The 23,532-nt window shown below is 65.7% G+C and overlaps 2 protein-coding genes across 7 annotated transcripts in view; both read left to right on the forward strand.

Annotated features, from left to right (window-relative positions):
• RGS12 (regulator of G protein signaling 12) overlaps positions 1 to 12,193 on the forward strand; it is a 114,622-nt gene extending 102,429 nt beyond the window's left edge. For 5 of the 6 annotated variants that reach the window (XM_064584210.1, XM_045881833.3, XM_064584209.1 and 2 more), the window contains 5 exons: positions 340 to 436; positions 2,005 to 2,084; positions 2,453 to 2,606; positions 3,967 to 4,428; positions 11,690 to 12,193. In XM_064584210.1, coding sequence (XP_064440280.1) covers positions 340 to 436; positions 2,005 to 2,084; positions 2,453 to 2,606; positions 3,967 to 4,428; positions 11,690 to 11,916 — 1,020 coding nt within the window. In that variant the 3' untranslated portion in view covers positions 11,917 to 12,193. Of the gene's footprint in view, positions 1 to 339; positions 437 to 2,004; positions 2,085 to 2,452; positions 2,607 to 3,966; positions 4,429 to 11,689 lie in introns of those variants that run through there. The other variant, XM_064584211.1, reaches the window with a different exon arrangement.
• Positions 12,194 to 12,382: 189 nt separating this feature from the next.
• On the forward strand, positions 12,383 to 22,816 carry HGFAC (HGF activator). The gene is made up of 15 exons (XM_064581843.1): positions 12,383 to 12,478; positions 13,696 to 13,818; positions 14,359 to 14,539; positions 14,672 to 14,768; positions 15,024 to 15,103; positions 15,793 to 15,915; positions 16,004 to 16,135; positions 16,269 to 16,379; positions 16,476 to 16,650; positions 16,868 to 16,953; positions 17,609 to 17,864; positions 20,464 to 20,603; positions 20,964 to 21,104; positions 21,191 to 21,339; positions 22,398 to 22,816. The coding sequence occupies exons 1-15, from the start codon at positions 12,383 to 12,385 to the stop codon at positions 22,578 to 22,580; spliced, it is 2,073 nt and encodes a 690-aa protein (XP_064437913.1). The 3' UTR covers positions 22,581 to 22,816.
• Positions 22,817 to 23,532: the final 716 nt, after the last annotated feature.

The following is a 23,532-nucleotide window of genomic DNA, read 5'->3' on the forward strand; positions in this document are numbered from 1 at the left end:
CGATATTTAAAGCGTCGGCTCTGTGGACTGAGATGTCCGCAGCATTCACAAGCGTTCCTTCCCCCGGGTCTCCGATCCCCGCGGGCCGGCCAGGGCTCGGAGGCCGTGTTCTCTGTGGCAGGGGCACGTGGCCAGCCCCGGCATGGTCCCATGCGTGTTGGCTGGGCACCTGTGGGGTGCCCTCCGAGGCAGCCCTCCAAGGTGCTAGGACCTGGGGTCACCTGGCGTGTGACTCCATCATACCTGGAATGGGCTTCCTGTCAGCAGCTGGACCACGCACAGCCATGCCGGACAGTTCTGACCCGGGTGAGTGACTCGATGCACCATCTCTGCCTCTAGAGTGGAGAGAAGGAGCCTCTGGACCTTGGCGCGCCCATATCAAGTCTGGATGGGCAGCGGGTCATCTTGGAGGAGAAGGAGCCCTCCAGAGGAAAAGGTAAGCCAGGCCTCGAGGCTTCCCTGGTCCCCCTGGCCTGCTGGGGCCCCTTCTCTCTGCCTCCTGAAAGCCCCCAGCCCTGCTACCCCAGTGGTCTCATTTAGGGTCTTACAGGGCCTGGCAACCCCCCTGCCATGACAGAACTCAGCCCTAGCTGGGCATCTGAGGGGCCCAGCCCGGTCCAGGCCTGTCTGCGGGCCAGAGGCAGCGGGACCAGGAGCAAGAGGGCCTCGCTCGGGGATCTGCCCGCCTGCTGACAGGTGGGGGGGCGGTCCTCTCAGCTGTAAGAAGGGGCGACAGGCCTGCTCGAAACCCCCTCCCCATAGGATTGCGCCGAGGTTCCAGCGCTCCCTGTGTCCAGGGCTTTGGCCAGAGAGTGCTTCCTCCTGGGAGGCCTCACGGTGGTCTGCCCGCGGGACATACGCCCAGCAGATGAGGCGGTGGGCTGGTGCCGTCAGCGGTCCCATTGTTGCTTGTGTGCAGGGAACCGGGAGGTTTACACAGTCCTTTCCCTCATGCTGCCTCTGCCGTGACAGGCCTGCCCTGGGGACACTGGGGTGCCCACAGCCGGTGCCCGACGTCGGGGCCAGCAGTCAGTCCCCCACGCTTCACCCCTGATGCTCCTCCTCAGAACACCCAGCCCCCTTCTAGGCGGAGGGCAGTAGGAAGCGTGTCTCCTGGAGAGGGCTTTCTGGAACCTCCTACCCAGTACCCAAGCGAGGAGATAACTCTGCAAGGAGCTGTGGGTGCCGCTTTGGGCGGCTTCTTCCCTTTCCTGGGCTTCCACCCAGCGAGGCTGACTCTGCTCCGCAGTGTAGCTGGGCTCACTTATCTCTGCCCCTTGGCGGCCCCCCGTGCTCGTTCCTTCTCCTCTCCCCCCTTGTTGCCGAGGAGGCATCTTCCTGGGCCCACCCTCGGTTCTAGAGAATACTGTGCTCTCACTCTGGGGCCTGGTACCCGGCCCGGGTGGGGTGAGTGGCCCGAGCAGGGCGTGGGCCTCCCTCAGGGTCTGGCAAGGTCAGACCTTCCGGCCTGTTTGTGCCCAAGGGGGTGTGACGGGGTGCTGCAGGCAGGAGCCACCTCGGAGCGCGGTTAGTCCCCTAGTTGATTCCGGGCCAGAGGGGTGGTCTTTGTCCCTCTGGTGCCGGCAGAAGCCAGCCTGCCATTCCGACGTGGGGCGACAGCCGTATTTGAAAACATGTCGTAAGCGTGAGACTCTTCTGCTTTCTAAAGAACATTCGTACCAGACAGTACCTGAAATGAGCTTTTCTTCCGCCACGCCTCCACAAGTCCCCGCGCCTGCAGGGGGGGGACCCGCTGTGCCTCCTGTGCACGTCTTCACATGATGTGCATTTCCTGCCCCAATGTGGCGGGTGGGAGACCGTGGCCTTTGTCCCTTCGTCCTGCACCAGGGGTTTGGCCCATATGTGCGTCTTTAATATAGGATGTCTCGTACCTTGGGCTTCTCTATAGCTTTCTCTCAAAAACAATAGAAATATGATTATATTTGAATGTTCGGGTAGATTTGCAATTCGCTGTAATTATAAAGCATGTTTCATTATGTTTAGTACCCACAGAGAAACAGAAAAGTGCACCAGCCAAACAGAATGCAGCTGTAAATTCCAGTTCCAGAAATCACTCGGCTACGGTAATTGCCCTCTGCCCTCGTCTGCATGGGTCCCTCGCTGCTGGCTGGCGCAGCTCGGGCCGGGCCCCTCACGCTCCTCCGTGCGCCTCCTGTCGTGCCCAGGGGCTGTGCGCTCTGGGCCGGCCCCACACCCTGCTCCCCGTCTGCTGCCTGGCTCCCCCGACTGTGGGCTGGCTCTTCCCCTGCGTTGGGGGGGCGGTGCCTCACGCTCATGCTCTTGTTCTTGTGACCTTTGTCACTGTGATTGGTTTTTCCGCAAGGCACGTAAAGTCTGTATTTCGGGGGGTGCTTTTTGTCTCTAACTGATGGATTGTGTGTTGTCATGTGTCTGACGTGTAAGCAGAACTTTGACTTTCCTTCTAATGCAGGGAGAGGAGAGAACACTAGGCAAGTCTAATTCTATTAAAATAAAAGGAGAAAATGGAAAAAATGCTAGGGATCCCCGGCTTTCAAAGAGAGAAGAATCTATTGCAAAGATTGGGAAAAAAAAATATCAGAAAATTAATTTGGACGAAGCAGAGGGTATGTGTACTTTTTACAACTTCGGCGTTTTCTAGTGAATGCGATGTTAGTCTTCCAGGGCCGTCACTAGGACTCCTCTGAGCCACTGACGTCAGAAGGACGCCATCCTTGTCACACTGAGCTGAGCATGCCCCTCGCCCCGGGTCCGTCTGGGGCTGCCGTGCCGCTTCCCGGTTGTCAGACTGAGCATCGGGCCCCTTAGCGGCCAGGGAGTGCCCTTGAGGGGGGCAGCAAGTGGTCCCCAAGGGTCTGCCTGTGCCCTCCCCTCCCCAGCTCCTGCGAGGGGTCAGTTAGTGTCAGGGGGTGCGTGTCAGGGTCACCAGTGGGGGGGGGGGCGCAGGTGAGGGGGCGGCAGCCAGGAGGGCCCTGGACTTGCTGACCTTGCTGGCCAGAGGCCCCGAGGCAGGTCTGTGCCTTAGCCTGTTGGCTGGATGCCCTGCCCTCCCTGGGCCTGCAGGGGAGAGGGAGGTGGCCTCAGAGACCCAAGGAGAGGTGATCTCTTATGGAAACTGCTTTTTCTTCTGAAAGCTTCTAACAGCAGAATCAAAACTAACAGCTGTTACTGGGACCTGAATTGTGATCCAGGGAGTGCTTGCTAGGCCGCGGGGCCCACAGCTAGCTCCCCATGAAGGCCAACCTGAGCCCGTTCACCCCCCTCCTTTGGCCGTTGCTGGCCACCGAGGAGGCAGAAGTAAGACACAAGGCTCCCAGCCGAGAGCCACTAAGATTTGAGGTTTTAAAGTCCTTGTCATCCTTCAAAGAGTATCATTTAAATGCTAGAGAAAGCTCAGCTTAGACTCCTCCTACTTTGAACAGTGAACTCCAGTTGCGGCTGGTGGTCGGCCCAGGTAAGGAGGCAGGAGCTCTGGGGGAGCCAGCGAGGAGGCTGGAGGCAGAGGTGGGGGAGAGAGTGGGGACCCCGCCAGGACCACGCTCTGTCAGGAGGTGGTGACCTCTCTTGGGGGGACTGTGGGCTTGCTCATGCCTCAGGTGGCCTCCCCTCAGCATCACAAGGGAACCGGACGTAGGTACAGGGCTTCCAAGGTTACTCGGAAACCCCGGGCTGGAGTATGGACGATGAATGGGCCTTTCGAAGCGTCCTCACACAGCCGCGTCCAGTCGGGGGTTTTGGTCTATTCGAGTCTGGACTTGAGACAACTGAATTCTCGGGGCGGGGCCTTCCCTGCAACTCCGGGGGCAGAGAGGGTGCCGGATGGAGGCGCCTGGGTGGCCCGAGCCTCTAGTTTCCGGGGCAGTGGGACAGCCCACGACACGAGCTTTCTAGATGGTGAACTTTTTGCGGTGCAGGCCTGGGTGTGGGACTCTCTAAAGCTTGATCCATGTGGGTTTTTTCCACTAGAGTTTTTTGAGCTCATTTCCAAAGCTCAGAGCAACAGAGCAGACGACCAGCGTGGGTTGCTGAGGAAGGAGGACCTGGTGCTGCCCGAGTTCCTGCGCTTACCGCCCGGCCCCGTGGAGCTGGCCCTGCCCTCGCCCACCGCCGCCAAGAGCTTTGGCAAGAGAAGCTTGACCAGCAACGGCAAGGAGAAGGCTCCCCGGCCCCCAGAGTCCTGGGGGCCCACCCGACACTGCCGCGAGAGCCCCGCGACCAGCCCCAGCTCGGCTGACAGCCCGCCGTTCAGTGCCCCCCAGACCCCCTCGCCCCACTCCCAGGAAGCCGAGGACGGGGGCGTCCAGACCATGGAGGGCGAGCACGTGGCTGACCTGACGCTCATGGGGGAGGGGGACATCAGCAGCCCCAACAGCACTTTACTGCCGCCCACCCCCACCCCGCAGGACTCGGCCGGACCTCCGAGACCAGGTACCTCTAGGTTTGACCCCCCTGCACACCTTTGACTCTCTGCTCCTCCACTGTCCGCCCAGTGTTATCCACTCCGTTTCCAATAAAAACAGAAACAGCTGTGGTAAGTCCCCCTCTACCTAGAATCCTCGCTCTAACGAGGTTCCAACGTGACCTTTGTTGTCCTGCTCACTGTGGGCCACCTCTGCCTTTTCTGAAAGGAGCGCCTCTGCGTGTGGCCAGCATGGGTCCTGGAGGGGTCCGGGGTGAGAGTGCCGGGGCCGGGCGGTGCTCTGGGAGGGAGGTGCGTGTGAGCGGTGTCCGCACTGCCCCCCAGCCTCTTCCTCGCTCCCGTGGCCGGGACCGCCTCCCAGCAAGGCCCGGGGAGTCTCCGAAAACGTATGTGCCACTCCTAAAATGTGGATAGCTAGCATTTTTCATGTTGCAGTCTCAAGACTGGAAGAAAAAATAGCATCTGTCTTGAGCAACCGGGAAAGCCCCGTGTGATTTGGGGGAGGGAGCGTGCTCTCTGGCCCCGGTGCTCCGTAGGGACGACTGCACACGCCTGCCCGACCCCGGCAGACCACGGGGCGGGGGGGTGGCCCCGTGTGGGCCGCACTGTGGCTCCGTTCCCAGGGTGCCAGGGGAAGTCCTTGGGGCTCCCTGGCCCGGAATAGGCCTAGGCGTTCCTCCAGACAGACGCTGGGATTCGTGGGTGTGGAGCCGAGCGGTGTGGGCGCCCGAGAGCGGCAGCTGCCCGGGCGTGAAGCGGGGCTCCCGGCCTTCCAGGAGCAGTTCTGTCCTGTTCCGAACCACGACGTGTGTGCCTGCATCCCCACCCCAGCCCCCCGTCCCCCATCCCTGGGCTGTAGACAAGGAGCCTTTGCAGTGGACACTTTGACGGGGCCGCTGGTGGCTGTCCTTTCTCCTGTGTGTGCTCGGTGACACGTGGACCCTGACGCCACGCGTGTGGTCTGCTGTGGGGGGTGACGCCAGTGCCTCCTTGGCTCGGCCTGGCCCAGGATGCCGCTGGCAGTCCGAGTGTGTCCCAGGACCGGGGGCCTGGGAGGCATGTGTCGCGGTGTGTTCTGTACGTATGTCCACATCTGGGCACTCTGGGGACGTGGGCCACGTGGGCAGGCTCCCCTGGCGCCCTCCCCCGAGGCCGCGCACGGACGCCAAGCCGGGAGGAGCCGTGGTCTCTCCCCGTGTTGCACTCTTGCACATCTGCGCTGTGGCTGACTTTCCTTTCTGCTCTCGTTTGTAGACACCCCCGTGTCCCGAGTCTGTGTTCTTCCAAGAGTAATAAACTCTGGACCTTGTCATCGGACTGGTTTGAAGCTCTCTTCTTTTGCTTTTGAAAATTCCTTTCCACTTTCAAGGGGTTTTGCCTTAGTACAGTGGCTTCTAAAGGTCCGCCCTCCACTCAGGGGGTATCCCTGAGCACCTCACGTACACCCACAGACACGGCCGGGGAACAGAGAGCAGCGCGAGGGGGCCGTTTGAACGACCCCGGAGGCCCCTCGGGGCTGCATCGGGAGACGCAGCACCACGCTCGGGCCGCGCGGGGGCCTGATGGGAAGGGGCCCCCCTCTCCGAGAGTGCTGAGGGCCTCCGTGCTCAGGCCTCCCCCGTCTGCCGTCCCCTGCAGGGGAGAAGAGTCTGGGCGCCGGGTGGTGGTCAGTGAGGCTGCGTGGCTGAGCTCAGCGGCCCGCTCCTCCCAGCCTGGAGCCCGCGGGGCTGGCCGGCCCGGGGTGGGGCTGCGCGCTCCGAGGCGGTACCGGCCGTCTGGGCCACGCGCTTGCCCCACCGGGGGCTGTTTGCCCACAGAACCACCACCAGCGTGGGAAGTGCAGCCACGCCGGGCTCGGCCCCCGGGCATGTCGCAGCGGCCGCGCACTGTCGGGCGAGGGCAGCTGTGCGGGAACATGGGTCTTCCGCGCACCCTGGCCGGAGCGGCCCCTCGGCCAGCACGCGTGCCCCAGCCCCTGGGCTCGCTGCTGTGCCGAGACGGAGGGGCTCCGGCCACGGGCCAGGGGAGCGGGCGGGCCCTGAGGCGTTGTGCGGGTCGTGACACACGCGTGTCTCCCTGGAGCTGGCGAGCCCATCTGCTGGGAAGGGCCTTGGGCTTGAGCTTCCTTCCGTGCCACACACTCGGGCCCATCTTGGGAGGCCGGCAGCCTGGAGGCCTCTGAGTTAGGCTCTTGGTGGGCTCTCCGGGGGAGAACCACTGGCCCCATAAGCCGTGTGTCAGGCGCCCCCATGTTGCAACGAAGGGGAAGCCACCCCTGAGATTCCTCCGTCGAGTGGGGCAAGAGCATCTGTTGCACCCCTGGGGCCGCCAAGGGGCACCGAGCACTGAATTTTATTTCTCAGGGTTTAGAAGGCAGAGTGCACCCACAGTTACTCTCACCAATTCTCGAAATTGCTGTGAAATATTTCTTAGCAACATGGTGGTCACTGAGGATCGGGTTCAGGGTGAAGACGCGGGGCACTGACGCCCCTGGGCCCTTGGGCTCCGCAGCTCATGGCCACGTCCGCGCCGTGCAGCTAGTTGGGCGGCTGCCAGCATCGGGCCCCCAGGTGACGGGGGGGTGTCCTCCTGCCCGCCCTGGTCCACAGTCCCCAGCACCCATGCACAAAGAGGCCCGTCAGCACCCTGCCTGGCTAGAGGACGGGGTATTGGGATGGATGTGTGGACTGAGAAGTGAGTCCGATGCAGAGGGCCCCTGAAAATGAACCCTGTGGTGGCTTTGACACTGATTCCCGGCTGTTTTCTTCATTGTTACCTACTGGGCTTCCAAAGACACCCTGGGAGTTTGTGGGCACCCCCTGGCATTTGCAGTCCTGGGAAGGACCAGCTGGGGAGGTGCGCGTCCTCGGGTCCCAGCAGAGCCAGAGACCGATTCCGAGTGTGGGCCCTCCACGGCCCACGCCCAGGGTGGTGCTGGCCTCTCTCCGGTGCGCGAGGAGATGCCTGTGTCCACGTCCTCAGAGAGGGCGTAGGAATTGTGTCCCACAGGGCACCTCCTCCCGAGGGAGCAAAATATATCTGTGGAGCTGAGTGTTTGGTGAGGGCGTCCAGAGCGGCCCAGGAGCCGCCTTCAGTGCGGGCCGGTGGCCCCAGCAGCCCCCGCCTCAGCCCGGCCCAATGCTCAGGTGGCGTCGGACCCAAGGCGGGGCTTCACTCATGAGGAAAGGGTCATTGGCCAGGAACCCCAGGGTACAGGCTTGACCATGTGGGATTTGGGAGAGGTCTTTGCAAGGGGACACCTGGAGCCCTTCCCCAAAGGGCTGGGTTTAGAGAAATCTCCCCTCAACTGGCCCTCTGTCCGAGCGATGGATGGGCCAGAGGGGACCGGGAGGGCCCCACGCCCCCTCCCCTCACCCGGCGCCAGGCAGGCGTGGGAAGAGCCCAGCTTTCCTCACCGCTGTCTGGCCATACTGGTGTCCGGGCAGTGGGTCAGGGTCCTGGCTGAGCCCCTCCTAGCCCCTCCAGGAGGCGAGGCCCCTGGGGACCCCAGCAGCCAGCGGCCCTTAGCAACAGTGGGGCCCTCGGTGACCACACGGGCACGGCTGCACCCCTCCCAGGAAGGGGTCCCCGCACAGCCACTCCGGCCCGGGGTCTGGGGGCTCAGGTATGAGGGGTGCTGTTCCCTGGCTGGGGCAGAAGTCATCCCCACTTGGACACCTCCTCCAGCTGTCCGTGTCCAGGGTCCCCAAAGGCACACCCAGTTCCCAGAGTGGCGGCTCTCTGGGACCCACTGCTCACTTCCTAGCAGACACCTGTAGCCCTTGGTCCCTTCGCACATAGCCCACCCAGCAGGGGTCGCGGGGGCCTAGTAATGTGGTTTCCACGGGAACAGAACTGGAGCGTTAACCAGAGGCCACGGCCTTGACCTTGGCAGTGAAGGTAGCCAGACCACATGCTCCTGGTGTGGCCGCAATCCCGGGAGCCCGTCTTCGTCTGGCTGCTCAGTGGTCAGCCCCCCTCGCCCCTCCCTTCCCCCAGCCACAGCCTTGCTGTGTCACCCCTGCTCAGCCCCAGATGACGTGGATGCCCTGCCTTACCGCAGCTGTGTCCAGGACAGTAGCCACGGGGAGGCCTCTGGGGACAGCCGTGCACGTGTCCCCAGCCCCGGGCGCCACCTCCTATTCCCATGTCCCTCCCCACATCTGCACGCGTCCCGTCAGGTCTCTCTCTCCAGCAGAGGTCTGGCCCTTCCCTCTGGGTGGCCGAAGGATCCCCACACTGAGCACCCCTGCCATCCGGGGGGCAGACAGCCCAGTCCCCCCCAGTACAACCCATGCCGTGCACAGGGCTGGCCGGCTTTCTCAGGGACATGTCGGCGCCAGGGGCCTGCCGCCAGTCTCAGGACTGGAAGTTGTCAGGGGGCAGCCGTCTGCCAGGGAACTCGCCAGAACCCCCCTTTCCAGCAGAGCAGGTTCTGGTGCTCTGGCCCTGCTCTGGCTGGAAAGGACCTGAGCAGACCTTCTCCAGCTAGATGCCTGGCTGGAAGCCTCCACAGGCTTCCCGGGGCAGACGGTGCTGGCCCAGCCCCATCCCCAGACCCCCAGCACTGGCTAGGACAACCCCATCCTCCCAGAGGCCATGCTCCGCACCCCGCTGTCCCTGCCTTGGTCTGCTCTCCCTGACTCCTGGGTCTGAGTGGAAACCATAGGCTCCCGTGGTCCTTAGCGTGACCTACCCCCCCCCCCCGGCTGTCCCCTGCTGTCCTGGACCCCAGCTACAGTGCCCCCCCCGGGGCCAGCACTGCTGCGACTCCTGCCTGCAGCCCGTCCCCAGGGCCGCCCTCTCCATGCCCGCACCCGGTCTGGCCCTGAGACTGCTTGGTCCCCATTCTCCCTGAAGACGTCCCCTCCCCTCACTGCGTGCTGCCATGTGCTGTGGTCCAGGCACCCAGTAGGTGCTCAGTACAGATTTGCTGAATGAAGAGCTTTAATCCAGACGTAGTCCAGTGGGCCTGGGGGTCCAAGTGGAGGGCTCCCTTGTGCATTTCATGGGCTAGAACCAGGGCTTTGGTCAGGATTGTCCCCGCTCTTTCCCATGGGGACCCCGTCAGCCTCTGTGAAAGCGGGCCGAACAGGGTACCCAGGGCCAGCAGAGGCCTTCGGAGGGCCTGGAAGGGCCAGGGGCAAGGGCAGACCCTGGGGTCCCTGTCCCTGGTCCTCTCCCCTCCCTGCCAACTTTCCAAGTCAGCTGTGCCCACCTCTCCTTGTGCTGTGGGAGCCTCACAGAGATGTCAGGATGGCCTGCCTGGAGGGACACCCAGGATCCAGCCTCACAGGTGACACACAGCATGGGGGGCTGAAGTCCCAGCAGAGCACCTGGAGGCCAGGGAGGGCTCCTCTGGGTCAGGAAGGGCCGCGAGAGTTGGATCCTGAAGGAGAACTTGGAGGTGGCCAAGGGGTCAGGCCATGTCCCTGGACCTGGCCCTGCCAGGGTCGCCCTGTGCCATGCTGTCCCCAAGAGGAGGGTCCTGGCTCTGTGTCACACTCTCCCGATGCGGAGCCTTGGCGGCCTGAGCAGAGCTGGTACTTAGCACAGGGAATGCTAGTGGACAAAGGACGGGGTGGCCCAGGGAAGGACGGACCACAGACAGCCGGCAAGGGGCAGCCGGGGCTCCCAGGGCTCCCAGGGCTCCGGATTGCAATCATGCTCCAGGATGGTCAGGGCGCAGGGTCTGCGGTGCCCCAGGAAAAAGAAGGGTCCCAGAGCCACCCGACGGGCAGGACACAAAGGTTCTGGCTCCAGTATCAGGTCTGGGTGTGTGAGGGACCCGGGACGGAGGACCTTAATGAGCCTCGCCACGAGTAAACCTCATGCCCAGAGCAGAACCAGGCTCCCTTTGGAAATGTCTGCCCCTGGAGCCCGGCCGGCCGGGGAGTGCCGATGAGGGCTCTGGGCTGGGAGCCGTTCTGGGGCGGGCCCTGGCCCAGGGGCTGTGACGCACGCCTGTTGCACAGGGCTGGGTCCCGCCACTGAGTCACGGTTCCTGGGGCTGCCACTACTCAGGAGAGCAAGTCTGAGCAGGGCAGGCAGGAAGGGCCCGGACTGCAGCCACCGCTCCCTCCCCCCTCGTGACACTCCCGTCCTTGGCCCAAGGACCCACCTGATGCCCTGCCCCCAGAAGCCGTCCCGAGCCCACTGAGCTGCCCGGGGGTCGGGGGGCCCCGTGGCCAAGGCCTGACCGCTCCCTGCAGCTGTCTGTCTTCCCGGGGGTCCGTCTGGGGCTGGACGGGAGAAGGCTGGGCTCCTGAGCCTGGGTGGGGTCACAGGCCCTTTAACGCTCCAGACACATGCTGGTTGAGGGGGCCAATCCCTGCCTCTGTGCCACCCCAAGTCCCAGGCGAAGACCAGCCCCGCCCCATCATGTGTGGGCCCCGCAGCCTGGCATTTGGGGCCATGGGGACCCAGTGACAAGCAGGGGATGGGGTGGATCCCAGCCAGCCCTAGCAGAGTGGCTGTTGAAACGCCTAAAGGGCTGTGCTGTGTGGAGCCTCAGACCCTCCGGAGGGCAGTCTCTTTGGGACCTCCCCCACATGGTGCCACCCCCACTGGAGCTGCCTGAGTGGGACAGGCCCCGAGCAGCCCCGCTGTGGGACAGGCGGTGACCCTTCAGGCCAGGTGCCCGATGCTGACGTGCGGAAGGCCCACCCCCACCCAGGGCTTGGTCCTCCCCACCAGTCCCCACCAGCCAAGGCACAGGTGCCCCCCCCGCAATCCCCCCGCACGGCCAAGGGCCCTATCCCCCCCACTTACACCTCCCTGAGGACCCCTTGGCCTAAGGGTGAGCCCTGCAGACAGCCCAGCAGGAGGATGCGGGGTAGGGTGGGTTGGGGACCTCAGCAGGTGGCTGGCTGAGCTCTGTTTCTGAGTCCACGTGGAGGCATGGGGGGCACAGGAGTGCCTGAGGGGCACGGGGGACCCCACCCGGGGTCCCTGCCTTCGCTGTTCCCTGTGACTCATGCCTGAAGCCCCCTTGGCTGGCCCCCCCTTCACTGTGCAGCCCCTCTGTGAGGGCTCCTCGCTGTTAGGAGGGTCTGGGGGCTTGCTGAACGGGGGCTGCGGTTGGCGCTCTGAAACGGCTGTGTTGGGGGCAGACCTGGGCATCCTGCCCCCGGCCCAGGGCAGCCGAGGTCACCGATCACCAGTGTCTGGATGACGAGGGTGGGGTGCGGTCTCCTGCCCGGGGTGCTTGCAGGGCTGCAGAGCCCAGGGCAGGGCAGACGGGTGACAGTCTCTCTCTTCTTGTGACAGGCGGCAGGGCCAGAGGCAGCCAGGGCCTCCCGGTCAACACCATCATCGACGTGGACCGCGTCGCGGGCTTGGCCCCCGGGCTGGGCAGCAGCGTCCCCGGGGTGCGGACAGGCCCCCAGAGGTCACGGGCCAGTGGGCCTCTGACAGCAGACCTCCCTAGCCTGAGCCCCGTCCCGGGTGGGCCCGCCAAGCCCAAGGCCAGCCCGCACCATGCGACCTTCGTCTGAGGCTGCCTGAAGCCCTGCCCCACCGGCTGTCCCTCCTGCCCCCGCATCGGCGCTGCCCCACCTGGACATGTGCGGGCGCCCGTGATCTCGGGGGTACAGCCCGAATCATCCTGAGGGCCTTGGAGGGGCCCCCTTGGCCACCCTGCCTTCGGGAGCCAAACCAGGAGAGGGCAGGGTGGCCCGGCCTCGGACACTGGCCACAGCTCGCTCAGAGGGCTCCTCGGACCCTGTCCCCTCCTGCCTCTCGGCCTCCAGTCTTCCCTCAATAAATCAACTTTGGGGATCCCCCGAGTGTTAGCCTCGTGCTGGGTGCGGGGGTCACAGGCCCTGCCCTCAGGGAGCGTATCAGGAGAGGGGTCGAGGAGGCAATGGCTTCTGGTCCTGAGGTCAAGGGTGGGCAAAGAGAATGAAGCCAGCCTAACGGGGCTCGAGGCTGTGGTGCCCTGAAGGGTGAGAGGAGGCGGTCATGTCAGCTTCCTGCCTGCCCGACAAGTCAGTGCAGGGCCCTGGGGGTCGGCCCACGAGCCACGCTGCGCCCTGTGCTGTCCTGCCTGGCTCTGAGGTGCCGCCAGCCCCGCGCTTGGCCTCGTTTAGAGGATGCTGTGATACCCTTCTGCGTCCGTCCATCCGTCCGTGGAGGGGCCCTCAACTGAGGGCCTGGGTGGTGTCGGGCCCGGAGAGCGGCCGGAGGAGCCTCGTCAGGAGGGCGTGCGAGGGGCAAACTGGGGGACAGGGCCGCAGCGGGGTGTTGGCCGAAGCAGGTCCCGTCGGCCACCGGTCCAGTCGCCTTGGTGGAACCCCAACGTGGAGCAGCTGAGCGCCCAGGGACCCCGCACCCCTCTCTCCACAAGTTGCTGGGAAGGGCCCAACCTGCGAGTCCTCGGCAAGACCACTGGGGTGGTTCTGGAATCTTCTAGGGAGCAGTGCTCTGGGAGGGTCCTTGGGAGGTGTCAGAGGGAGGGGGGGCCCAGCACCCATCATGTCCCCGCACCCACCGTGCTCCCCCGCCCGCACCTGATGCTCATGCCCCCTGAACGCTATACTCACTACCCACCAAACTGGGTGCCCCCCAGTTTCCAGTCTCCCTCCTTTTGTACAGATGACAAAACGGGGGCCCAGAGAGAGTGGTTTGGGGGTGCTCAGTGAGGTAGCTGCAGTGCCAGGCTGATCCCTCGAGCAAAGTGAGGGCCAGCCCGCACCTTTGCTCTCTGGGGGCAGCCGAGCTGACAAATGGGGAACCCGTGCTCGGAAATTGCTGAAGAGGTTCTCCTGGCAGCTCTGCCCGCGGCCCCCAGGCATGCGTTCTGGGGTCCGTGGCCGTGGACCTGCTGCGGTTGTGTCCGAGGGGCGGTGCCCCCACCCCAGGTCCCAGATGGAGAGAGCAAGGTGCACGCAGACCTGGGCAGGACCCCAAGCCAGGTCTCTGTGGCCCCTGGTGGGGCCCTCCAGGCCTGGGAGGCGCACCACTCACAGCCACTCCGGTTACCGAGAGTTCACAAACAGTGGCCAGCCCTGTGGAGAGGTGGGGGCCGGAAGCCGGGGCCGAGAGTCCGGGCCCCCGCTGGCTGTGTGTCCTGCAAGACTTCCTGGAGGAGGCTTCCAAGCTGAGACCCGAGGACACTGTCAAGTGCAGGACCAGTGTGGCAGATGCCAGCGGGGCCAGCTGGGCAGCAGATACGGGGGCCATGTGGGCCCGGCGTTGGAGGCAGCCGGGGTTAATCATTTCCAGGTGGCCTTGACCCCACCCGCCTGGTCGCTGTGTTTCCGGCTGCCCCTCAGGCCAGCGCAGGAGGAGCCACGGGGCGCGGGGCCTGGGGTCCCAGGCTTTGCCCCCCGCCGGGAATGGCCCTGCTCCTGTTGCTGCTGCTGGTGCCTTGCGGGGCTCAGCCCCAGGCTGGCAGGGTGAGCACTGACCCCAGGGCGCTGTGACCACGGGCTCCGTGTGCCCGCTCTGGGTCCTGGGGCCGGGGAGGGCCAGGGAGGGCCGGGGAGTGGGTGAGGGGCCCAGCGTGCTGCCAGCTGGCTTTCCGGCCTTCCGCGGGCCAGGTGGGCGTGCTGGGCTGGCCTGGGGGACAGGAGGCCTGGGGTCTGAGGGCCACTCCCCTCTCTTTGGGCCGCTTTTGGGTCCCATTATTTGGGGGGGCGGAGGGACCTCTGAGGGCCTCACGGCTGCTCTCGTCCATCCCCCAGAAGAGATCCCCAGGATTTGAGGCTGGAAGGCAGGGGTGCCCCAGCCTGGGCAGACACAGAGCCTGCCCTGGCTAAGCCTGTGGGCTCGGCGGGAGGGGATGGGGACAGCCAGTGGCCAGGGTCCCCTTGGTTTCTGCTCTAAGACCTGAGGGCCCCCATATGGCAACTGAAGATGGGGACGGCGACCAGCCAGCCAGCGTGGCCTGAGTGTGAGGGGGGCCACCCCATCACAGCCCTCTTGGCTCCTCCTAGAACCTTACAGAACCCCCAGAACCTAACGCCACAGTGACCCCTGGGACCCCCACGATCCCTGTAACCTCGGTGACCCCTGGGACCCCAGCCACGAGTGCTCCAGAGGCACAGGGACCCCATGGTAGGGGGCTCACCCCCCCGCCCAGGGCAGCTCCCTCCGGCAGCAGCCCTGGGGGCCCAGGTGGGTCAGGAGGGCTTCCTGGAGGCGGTGGGCTACACCTGGGCGGGAGGGTCGGGAGGATGGCAGGCGGCTGCTGGGGAGCGGGGTGTGCGATGTGGAGCCCCCTGACCCCCCCCTGCCCTCCCCCTGCAGTGCTCACGGAGGACGGGCGGCCCTGCAGTTTTCCCTTTCGCTACGGCGGCCGCATGCTCCACTCGTGCACTTCAGAGGGAAGCGCCCACAGGAAGTGGTGGGTCCCGGCTGGGGGCGAGGCCGGCAAGCACAGACCGCCAGCCTCCCTCCTCCAGGTCCCCGCGGCCCCTGTCCACTCCGGAGACCCTCCTGCCCTCCACCCTCCCTCCTCCAGCCTGAGCCCCGTGAACAGCCGGGAAGGAAGGCCTGGGTGTGACCAGGGCAGAGCTCCGGAGCGTTCGGCGGGTGCCCTGCCAGGGCGGGCTGGGGTGCAGGTCTCGGGGCTGGGACCCACCTGTCTCCTCACCCCCAGGTGCGCCACCACCCACAACTATGACCGCGACAGGGCCTGGGGCTACTGTGCACAGGTCTCGGTGCCCAGGGAGGACCCAGGTGGGTGCTGGCGGAGGGGGGAAGGGGGGGTACTGGGGGTGGGGTGAGTCTAAGGGAGTGCTAGGGTCCACCTGCTGATGGGGGTGGGAGCCAAGGGGACAGAGCTGACCTGGGATGGGGGGTCCTGCCTGGCGTGCAGGAGGGGACCTTGGGGTTGACCCACTGCAGCCCTGGGGGCCTGGGAAGGGACAGAGGAGTCATCAGCCCAGGGGGACTGCAGGAGCGCGGGGTGGAGCCCCTCCCAGGCAGGACCCTGCCCTCTCCTGCAGCCACAGGGCTGCCTTGGTCATTGCTGGGACCAAGGCGCCCCCTGGTGGTCAGGCTGGGCCCCAGGGCTGCACAGACAGCGCGCGGGACAGAGACGAGGGCCCATAGGGTCTGGGTAGGGGGTGGGCGCTGACAGCCCTACCTACGAGGGCCCCAGGGCACACAGGGGGGGACTGTGCTGCCTGATGGGGGGCTGGGCTTCCAGGGTCCCGGTACAGAGCCAGAGGCCTGCTTGCCCAGGGTCTGAGTGCTGGGACGACAGGGAAGGCCTGCTGCACCCCAAGGAATCCGGAGGGGCAGCTTGAAGGCGGCAGGCCCGATGGGGGCACGGCGGGCCTTGGCAAGCAGACAGGGTCTGGGGGAGCCGTGCTGACGGGCCGGGTTCTCTCACACCTGCCCCCTACTCCTCCGCGTGTCCCCAGCCGCCCCGGACCCCTGCGCCTCCAGCCCGTGCCTCAACGGGGGCTTATGCTCCAACACCCAGGACCCCGAGTCTTACCACTGCACCTGCCCCATGGCTTTCACAGGCAAGGACTGCAGCACAGGTAAGCAGGGCCAGGTCCTGGGAAGATGGGCAGGGTGGGGGGGTGCCTGCCCGAGGGCAGCAGTCTGAAGGTGCTCCGTGACCCCCAGAGAAATGCTTCGACGAGACGCGCTACGAACACCTGGAGGTGGGCGACCGCTGGGCCCGAGTGAGCCAGGGCCAAGTGGAACAGTGTGAGTGTGCCGGGGGCCGCATCCGCTGCGAGGGCACCCGCCACACAGGTACGCCATGGCCGGGGGAGGGGCTGGCCCGGGGCCCCCCAGCCGCAGGCCCCAGGGGGACCGGCCCCGCCCCCGCCCTCAGGCGGCTGGCATCCTCAAGGCCTGAGGCCTAGCTTCTGAGCCCTCCCCGCAGCTTGCCTGAGCAGCCCGTGCCTGAACGGGGGCAGCTGCCACCTCATCGTGGCCACTGGGACCACCGTATGCTCCTGCCCCCCGGGCCACGCTGGGCGGCTCTGCAACATTGGTGAGTGGGTCGGCCTCCTGGCCCCGTGCCCCGGGGCTGGCATCGAGGTGGACCCAGCCTTGGGCCCAGGCTCACCGCACACCGTGCTGCCCACAGTGCCCACCCAGCGCTGCTTCGTGGGGAACGGCACCGAGTATCGAGGCGTGGCCAGCACGGCGGCCTCGGGCCTCAGCTGCCTGGCCTGGAACTCGGACCTGCTCTACCAGGAGCTGCACGTGGACTCGGTGGGCGCCGCGGCCCTGCTTGGCCTGGGCCCCCACGCCTACTGCAGGTCAGCACAGGCCTGGCCTGCCCCAGGCCACCTCATCCAGGGTGGGCAGGGTCTGTCCTGGGGCCGGAGGTCAGGCCCACGGGGCCCCAGGCCACGGTGTCCATCTGCAGAGTCAGCCAAATGCTGCTGGGAGGGGGCGGGGGTGTCAGGAGCCCCAGCCCGCAGGGTTCTCCCATTTCCCCGGGCCCCGGCCCACCCGCCTCTCCGTGCGCCCCAGGAACCCAGACAAGGACGAGAGGCCCTGGTGCTACGTGGTGAAGGACAGCGCACTCTCCTGGGAGTACTGCCGCCTGGCGGCCTGCGGTGCGCGAATGTGCAGCAAGGCGCGGCCCGGCCCCACTCCCACGGCGATCACAGCCGTTTTCCCTGCGGCCTCCCCTCTGTGGAGGACCACTGCCCCCTCTGAGAGATGGGGAAACTGAGGCTCCCCGGAGCAGGGCTCGCCCGAGGCCATGCGATGGGCGGGCCCCCGGGGTCAGAGCAGGCTGGCCGATCACGGGACCTCGGGGGCTCCCACCCAGCTTGAGCCGAGCTGACGGCTCCCAGGGACAGGGAAGTGCCAGTTAGGGGTGAATAATGGTTACCCTGATCGGACTCTGGGGGTGGGCAACTCCAAGAAGCCAGCCTGCCCTCCGGCCCTGTGCCCCCCGGGGCCACCTGACCGGCCTGGGCTCTGGGAGGGACAGGAGCCCCTGCTAAGAATGCCACCCCGCTTTGGTTCCCACGAAGCCTTGTGATCGATTTGGTCTTGTTCTGCCCATCGTACAGAAGAGGAAACTGAGGCTCAGAGAGTAGATGGTGTGGCTGTGAGGGCAGAGGGGGCTGAGCCCGGGCCCTTTTCCCGACGAGCTGCCTGGGGTTGGGGCGGGAGGCGGGTGAGGATAGCAGCCGGGGCCACTCTGGGCGGGGCTGTGCAGAAGGAGCCCCGGGGGTGTGACCCGCTGACGTGTGCTCCCAGAATCCCTCGCCAGAATTCCGCCCCTGGCCCCTGTGGTCCTGCTGAGGCAGGCTGAGCCTGCCCCAGTGGGACGCCAGGCCTGTGGCAAGAGGCACAAGAAAAGAACCTTCCTCCGGCCACGCATCATCGGCGGCTCATCTTCCCTGCCCGGCTCCCACCCCTGGCTGGCCGCCATCTACATCGGGAACAACTTCTGTGCAGGGAGTCTTGTCCACACCTGCTGGGTGGTGTCCGCGGCCCACTGCTTCTCCAACAGGTGAGTGGCTCTGTCCACGCACCCGCCCCGCGTGTTTCAGCCCATCCACCTGGCCACACACCCACCATCCATTCCACATCTTTGTGCCCACCATCTGCCACCCTCCATCTCTCCCCCACCCACTCACCCATGCCCCACCTACCCTCCATCGCCACCCTCCCACCCACCCATCGGCCTTTCCTCACACACTGTGTCCCCACCTGTCCCCACTACCCATTCAGCCCCCATCTCGTTTTCCCGTGGCCCCACTGACCCCAGGGGGACACCTCAGTGTTCAGCCTGGTGCTGGGCCTGGAGGCTGCGGAGACCAGCCCCACCCCTGCCCTGGGTCACTGCCCCGTCCTTCGGGGGCAGTCCTGCGCTGCGGGGGTGGGGGGGCAGGGGGTGAAGGGGGTAATGGGCAGGCCCTTGTCTGAGAAGATCCCATCCCTCCTGGACCCCAGACTGCACAGGTGGGGTCCCCCCCAGTAGGGACTCCGAGGCCCCACCCACTCGGCGAGCTGAGCCTTCTGTGGGCAGGCAGGCTTGGGCTGGCAGCTATGGGAGTGGGGGTTGGGATGCGACGCCCACCACCACACACCCAGAGGAGCCAGCCAACTCAGAGCAGGGAAGGCCAGCCCCTCTCTGCCTCCACCCGCTGTGATGGGAACAAGGTTCTCCATCTGGGGGTCCAGCCTGGGAGGCTCCCCCAGGGCGTCCAGTGGGAGAGGATGCGCCTGACAGTGGCATCCCAGGATCAGGGGCTGGGGGTTTGGCAGCCTGAGTCTGGCCCTGAGCCTCCATTGGTCACCCAGGGACTACAGCATGGGTGGGGGGCAGTGGACCAAGGCCTGCCTGTGCGGAGCTGTGACCTGTAGCAGGCTCCCCGCTGGGCCTGGGAGATAGCACCTTCGAGGCCTCCCCAGGACGGAATAAGATTGGGTGGGGGTTTAAGAGGCTGGGGGGGGGGGCCGGCACCCACTCCTCACATCCAGGGCGGGGCTGGGGGGTGAGGCAGGGGTGCTGGAGGTGAACTCCCAGGGGGCCCCCCAGGAGGGGCATGCTCCTTTGGCAAAGGAGCAAAAGTGGCAAAGGACAGAACCAGGGGCTCAGAGCCGATGGACAGCCCGCCCTGCCCTGCCGCACGCCCAGACGGCCTTTCTGCTAACCCGGTCCTCCTCCTGTCCCTGGAGGCCTGAGTGTTTCAAGCCCTGGGTTCACTGGCCATCCCCCTGAGAGCCCACCTGAACGAGACCCACGAATCACCCCGTCTGGCTCTGGACGTGGGTTGCTGACCCTGTCCCAAGGCCAGGCACCAAGCCCCACTGTGTGCTGAGCCGGCTGGCTGCCCATGGCATGGGAGCCCATTTCCAGAAGGGCCTAAGACCTGGGAGGGCCAGGGGCCGAAGTCCCACAGTGGCCTGGAGCTGGCGTCCAATGAAGGAGGGCCAAGCCAGGGTGCGAGTTAACCCCTTCACCAGGAGCTGGGAAAACAGAGGCCCAGGGTGGGGACAGAGGGGCCGACCGCGGGGGCCCAGGGCCTGTGCCCAGCAGGAGTGAGGGGCTGTATCTGGGGAGCCCAGGCTAGACAGGAGCTGGGTCAGGGCCTCCAGGCAGGGCTGGGGTCTCCACCCACTCAGGCCTCAATCGGCCTGGACCCCGCCTGCATGAAGCCCCCAGAGTTACCAAAGGGGATGCATTAGAGATGGCACTGCCCAAGATCCAGTGTGGCCATAGCCCACCACTCCCCTGCCCCCTGCTCAGGCCTCTCCCCAGGGCTGCAGGGGACCTGCCCAGCATCGCCCTTCTGGGCCCATCTCCTGGATGCTTGAGCCACAGCCGGGGGTGGGGAGGAGCCCGAGGGGCGGGGTCTGGGGCGGGGTCCGAGGGGCGGGGCCTGTGGTGGGGGGGAGAGCCTGAGGGGCGGGGCCCGAGGGGAGGGGTCTGAGGAGGCGGGGCCCGAAGGGAGGGGCCCGTGTGGCGGGGCCAGAGGGGAGGGCCTGAGGGAAGGGGCCGGAGGGGAGGGGCCTGTGCAGAAGGGCCGGAGGGGGCGGGGCCGGAGGGGAGGGGCCGGTGGGGGAGCACCTGAGGGGCGCGGCCTGAGGGGAGGGGGGTTTATGAGGAGAACCTGAGGGGAGGAGCCTGTGCTGAGGGGCCAGAGGGGAGGGGCCTGTGCCGAGGGGCCGGAGGGGGCGGGGCCGGAGGGGCGGGGCCCGAGGGGAGGGGCCCGTGTGGCGGGGCCAGAGGGGAGGGCCTGAGGGGAGGGGCCTGAGGGGAGGGGGTTTATGAGGAGAACCTGAGGGGAGGAGCCTGTGCGGAGGAGCCAGAGGGGAGGGGCCTGTGCCGAGGAGCCGGAGGGGGCGAGGCCCGAGGGGAGGGGCCTGTGGGGGGAGAGCCTGAGGGGCGGGGCCCGAGGAGAAGGGTCTGAGGAGGGCCGGGGCCCGAAGGGAGGGGCCCGTGTGGCGGGGCCAGAGGGGAGGGGCCTGTGCCGAGGGGCCCGAGGGGGCGGGGCCCGAGGGGAGGGGCCTGTGGGGAGGGGAGGGGCCTGAGGGGGTGGGACCCGAGGGGCGGGGCCTGTGGGGAGGGCCTGGGTCGTGCTGCCACCGGCAGCCTTGCACAGCCCCCGCAGGGAGGACGTCTTAGTGGTCCTAGGCCAACACTTCTTCAACCAAACAACGGACGTAACACAGACGTTTGGCATCGAGAAGTATATCCCGTACCCCATGTACTCAGTGTTCAACCCCAGTGACCATGACCTGGGTAAGGCTTGGGACACGTTGGGGTGCGACTGGGCCAGGGATGTGTGTGCGCCTTGCACACCCCAGGCCAGAGCCCGGAGCGAGGCAGGGGGTAGGGGCCAGGCCGACCTGGGGAGAGGGGAAGGGAGGGATGGGGCGGGAAAGGAGAGAGAGGGGGGAAGGGAGAGGGGGAGGGGAGGGCAGCAAGGAAACCTGGTATGGCAGAGTGGCCTTGGCCTGGTGGGAGGAAGACCCGGCTGGCTAGCCTTGCTGAGCCCTGGGCCGGCCCTCCTGCTCCGCCCGGGTCTCCCAGGCCATAGCCCCTCTGCCCCTGCATGGGCCCCCATGCCCCAGGCTGACCTCTGGTCTTTCTCTTGGCCAGTCTTGATCCGGCTGAAGAAGAGGGGGGACCGCTGTGCCGTCCGCTCCCAGTTCGTCCAGCCTATCTGCCTGCCTGAGCCCAGCAGCCCCTTCCCCGCTGGACACAAGTGCCAGATTGCGGGCTGGGGCCACCAGGACGAGAGTGAGTGGGGGTGGGGGCACCGTGCCCAGGGGAGCCGTGGCCAGCCGCAGGGAGCCTCGCCCAGCCTGAGAGCACCCTGTCTACAGACGGCAGTGGCTACTCCAGCTCCCTGCGGGAGGCACTGGTCCCTCTGGTCGCAGACCACAAGTGCAGCAGCCCGGAGGTGTACGGGGCCGACATCAGCCCCAGCATGCTCTGTGCCGGCTACTTCGACTGCAAGTCCGACGCCTGCCAGGTGAGCCGGGGCTGCGCTCCAGATCCCAAGACTGCCTGCCGCCCCCGGGGGAGGGGAGCTCAGAGCTGAGAGGGACCGTGCCCTGCAGAGCCAGCGGGGAACCAGGACAGAGAGGACCCCCGGGATGGGCACCCACCTCTTCCGGAGGCCGGCCTGGCCACTGCACAAAGCCCTCCCAGCAGGGGAGACCGAGGCCTAGGGATGTGTGGGTCTCAAAGCCTGGACACGTCCAGCCAAGGGTGGGGCTGTCACGTGACACCAAAGGCCAAAGCCCTTTACAGCTAGAGTTCTTCCAAGTGGGTTCAGTCGAGCAGCCAATCCCAAGAGCTAGCGTTCATCAGGGGTCCACAAGCACCCTCTTGTTTAGGCTGCAGGTCAATCCTGAGATGGAGGAGCTGCTTTACTTCCCATTTTATAGGTGGGGAAACTGAGGCCCAGAGAGGTCCCATCACTCTTCCCAGGTCACACAACTCAGAAGTGGCAAGGGGGGTTTGACAACTGGACCACATGAATACAGCAAGCACTTTTGGGGGAAGTCAAGGCTGGCTTTCTGGAGGAGGGGGCATTTGCACTTGTTTTGAGGGGTGAATAGGAGTTTGCCGGGGGGCTATTATTTCAAGTGGGGAGATCAGCCCAGAACACAAGGACCACCTGGTCCACATAGGGTGCGTGCTGGTGGGTGGGTTGGGGAGCCAGATTGAGGAGCACGTTCCTGGTCACGGAGTTGAGAGGAATCCATGGCAGAGCTTTAGGAACTGGAATGACTGGTCAGACGCTGTCACAGCAGCCTGGGAATGAGGAGACTTTGTGTCCGGGGGCCGGGGGAAGGTGGGATAGCTCCTTTACTTGGAAGTACCTTTGTTATCTGTCCCCCAGGCTGTCAGGAAGTCTGCGTTGGGAGCTCCTGGGGAGTCCTCACCAAAGGGGACATCTGAGACCCTTTGGGGACATCTTTGGAGTTGGGGTGAGGGAGGCGGAGCAGGAGTGGGTGGTGGGGGGTTTTGCAACTGCTGAGGAGCTGAGCCAGCGCCTGGCTCTGACCAGTAGCCCCGCCGTAGGGTGACTCGGGCGGGCCCTTGGCCTGTGAGAAGAACGGCGTGGCCTACCTGTATGGCATCATCAGTTGGGGCGACGGCTGTGGGAGGCTTAATAAACCTGGTGTCTACACGCGTGTGGCCAAGTACGTGGACTGGATCAAAGACCGGATATGGCCCCCTAAGCGGCCTGCAGATCCCTCCTGAGACAGCCCCCACCTCTGGGTTGGGCATCCTGCCTCCCCACGGTTCCCAGACTCATAACAATAAAGATGCTTCCAAGAACCCCGCCCACACCGCCCGCGCCTCTCAGCCTTCCCCCGGCCAGGAGCCCAGCCCACATTTATAGGTGGTGTGGCTTGGGGCTGGGGGGTCCCGGGGCCAGCTCCCCATCTTCCCTTTCTCAGTGGAGAAGGGAGCCTACAGCCCTGCAGGGAGGGTCTGGCCCCAAGGCCCAGGGAGTCAGGGCATGGCACCTAGTCGACCCTCTCCTAGCCTACCCACCTCGGGCCACCCCCAGGCTGCTGGGGCTGGAGCGCACACACTCTGGTTGTCCCAGGGCAGGGTCCGAGTCAAGCAGCGTATGGAACGTGAAGACGAGACAGGTTATTTGGAAATACTTATTGGCCCTCATTTTGTTTCGAGAAGGTGCCCTGACTACAGCTGTCCCTTAGCGCTGTTTCCTAGGAGGAAGGCCAGAGACTCCTTCTCAAAGAAACCAGCAGGCCCGGATGTCTGGGGAGTGAAGGGCAGTGGGCCGCTACTGGGATGTACCTCCGGGAGCCACGCCGCGGCAGCCAGCTGGCCAGGACACCTGGGGCAAGGAATCAGAGATGCCTGGAAGAGCCCAGGATTCCGGGCAGAGGGAGCGGCAGATGCAAAGGCCCTGAGGCAGCGGGGTGGGGTTTCTCTGAATCAAAGTAAGGAAGTGTGGCTGGAGACCAGCAAAGGCAGGGATTGGGGGGTCAAGTTGCTGCGGGCTACAGTGAGATACTGCGTGTGCCCCAGGGGTCCCTGATGGGGCTTCAGCAGGGTGGACATGTGATGACCTGTGCGGCCAGGAAGAGAGGCCGGGGTGTGTGGGGGCGGGCAGAGAGGTGCTGTAGACAGCCCCCGTGCCCAGCAGCGGTGCCTTGGGGAGCTGGGAGCCCTGGTCTCA

The sequence above is a fragment of the Mirounga angustirostris genome, unplaced genomic scaffold, assembly GCF_029215605.1.
Source record: "Mirounga angustirostris isolate CCGP_5_RB_7025 unplaced genomic scaffold, mMirAng1.0.hap1 SCAF_2, whole genome shotgun sequence".
Lineage (NCBI taxonomy): Eukaryota > Metazoa > Chordata > Mammalia > Carnivora > Phocidae > Mirounga > Mirounga angustirostris.

What these genes read in the sequence shown, in the direction of transcription:
- HGFAC (XM_064581843.1), top strand. Translation starts at nt 12,383, where the DNA reads ATGTCAGCTTCCTGCCTGCCCGACAAGTCAGTGCAGGGCCCTGGGGGT. An exon ending in GGAAGCGCCCACAGGAAGTG is followed by an intron (nt 14,769 to 15,023) that starts GTGGGTCCCGGC and finishes CCTCACCCCCAG; the next exon opens with GTGCGCCACCACCCACAACT. An exon ending in CCCCAGTGACCATGACCTGG is followed by an intron (nt 20,604 to 20,963) that starts GTAAGGCTTGGG and finishes TCTCTTGGCCAG; the next exon opens with TCTTGATCCGGCTGAAGAAG.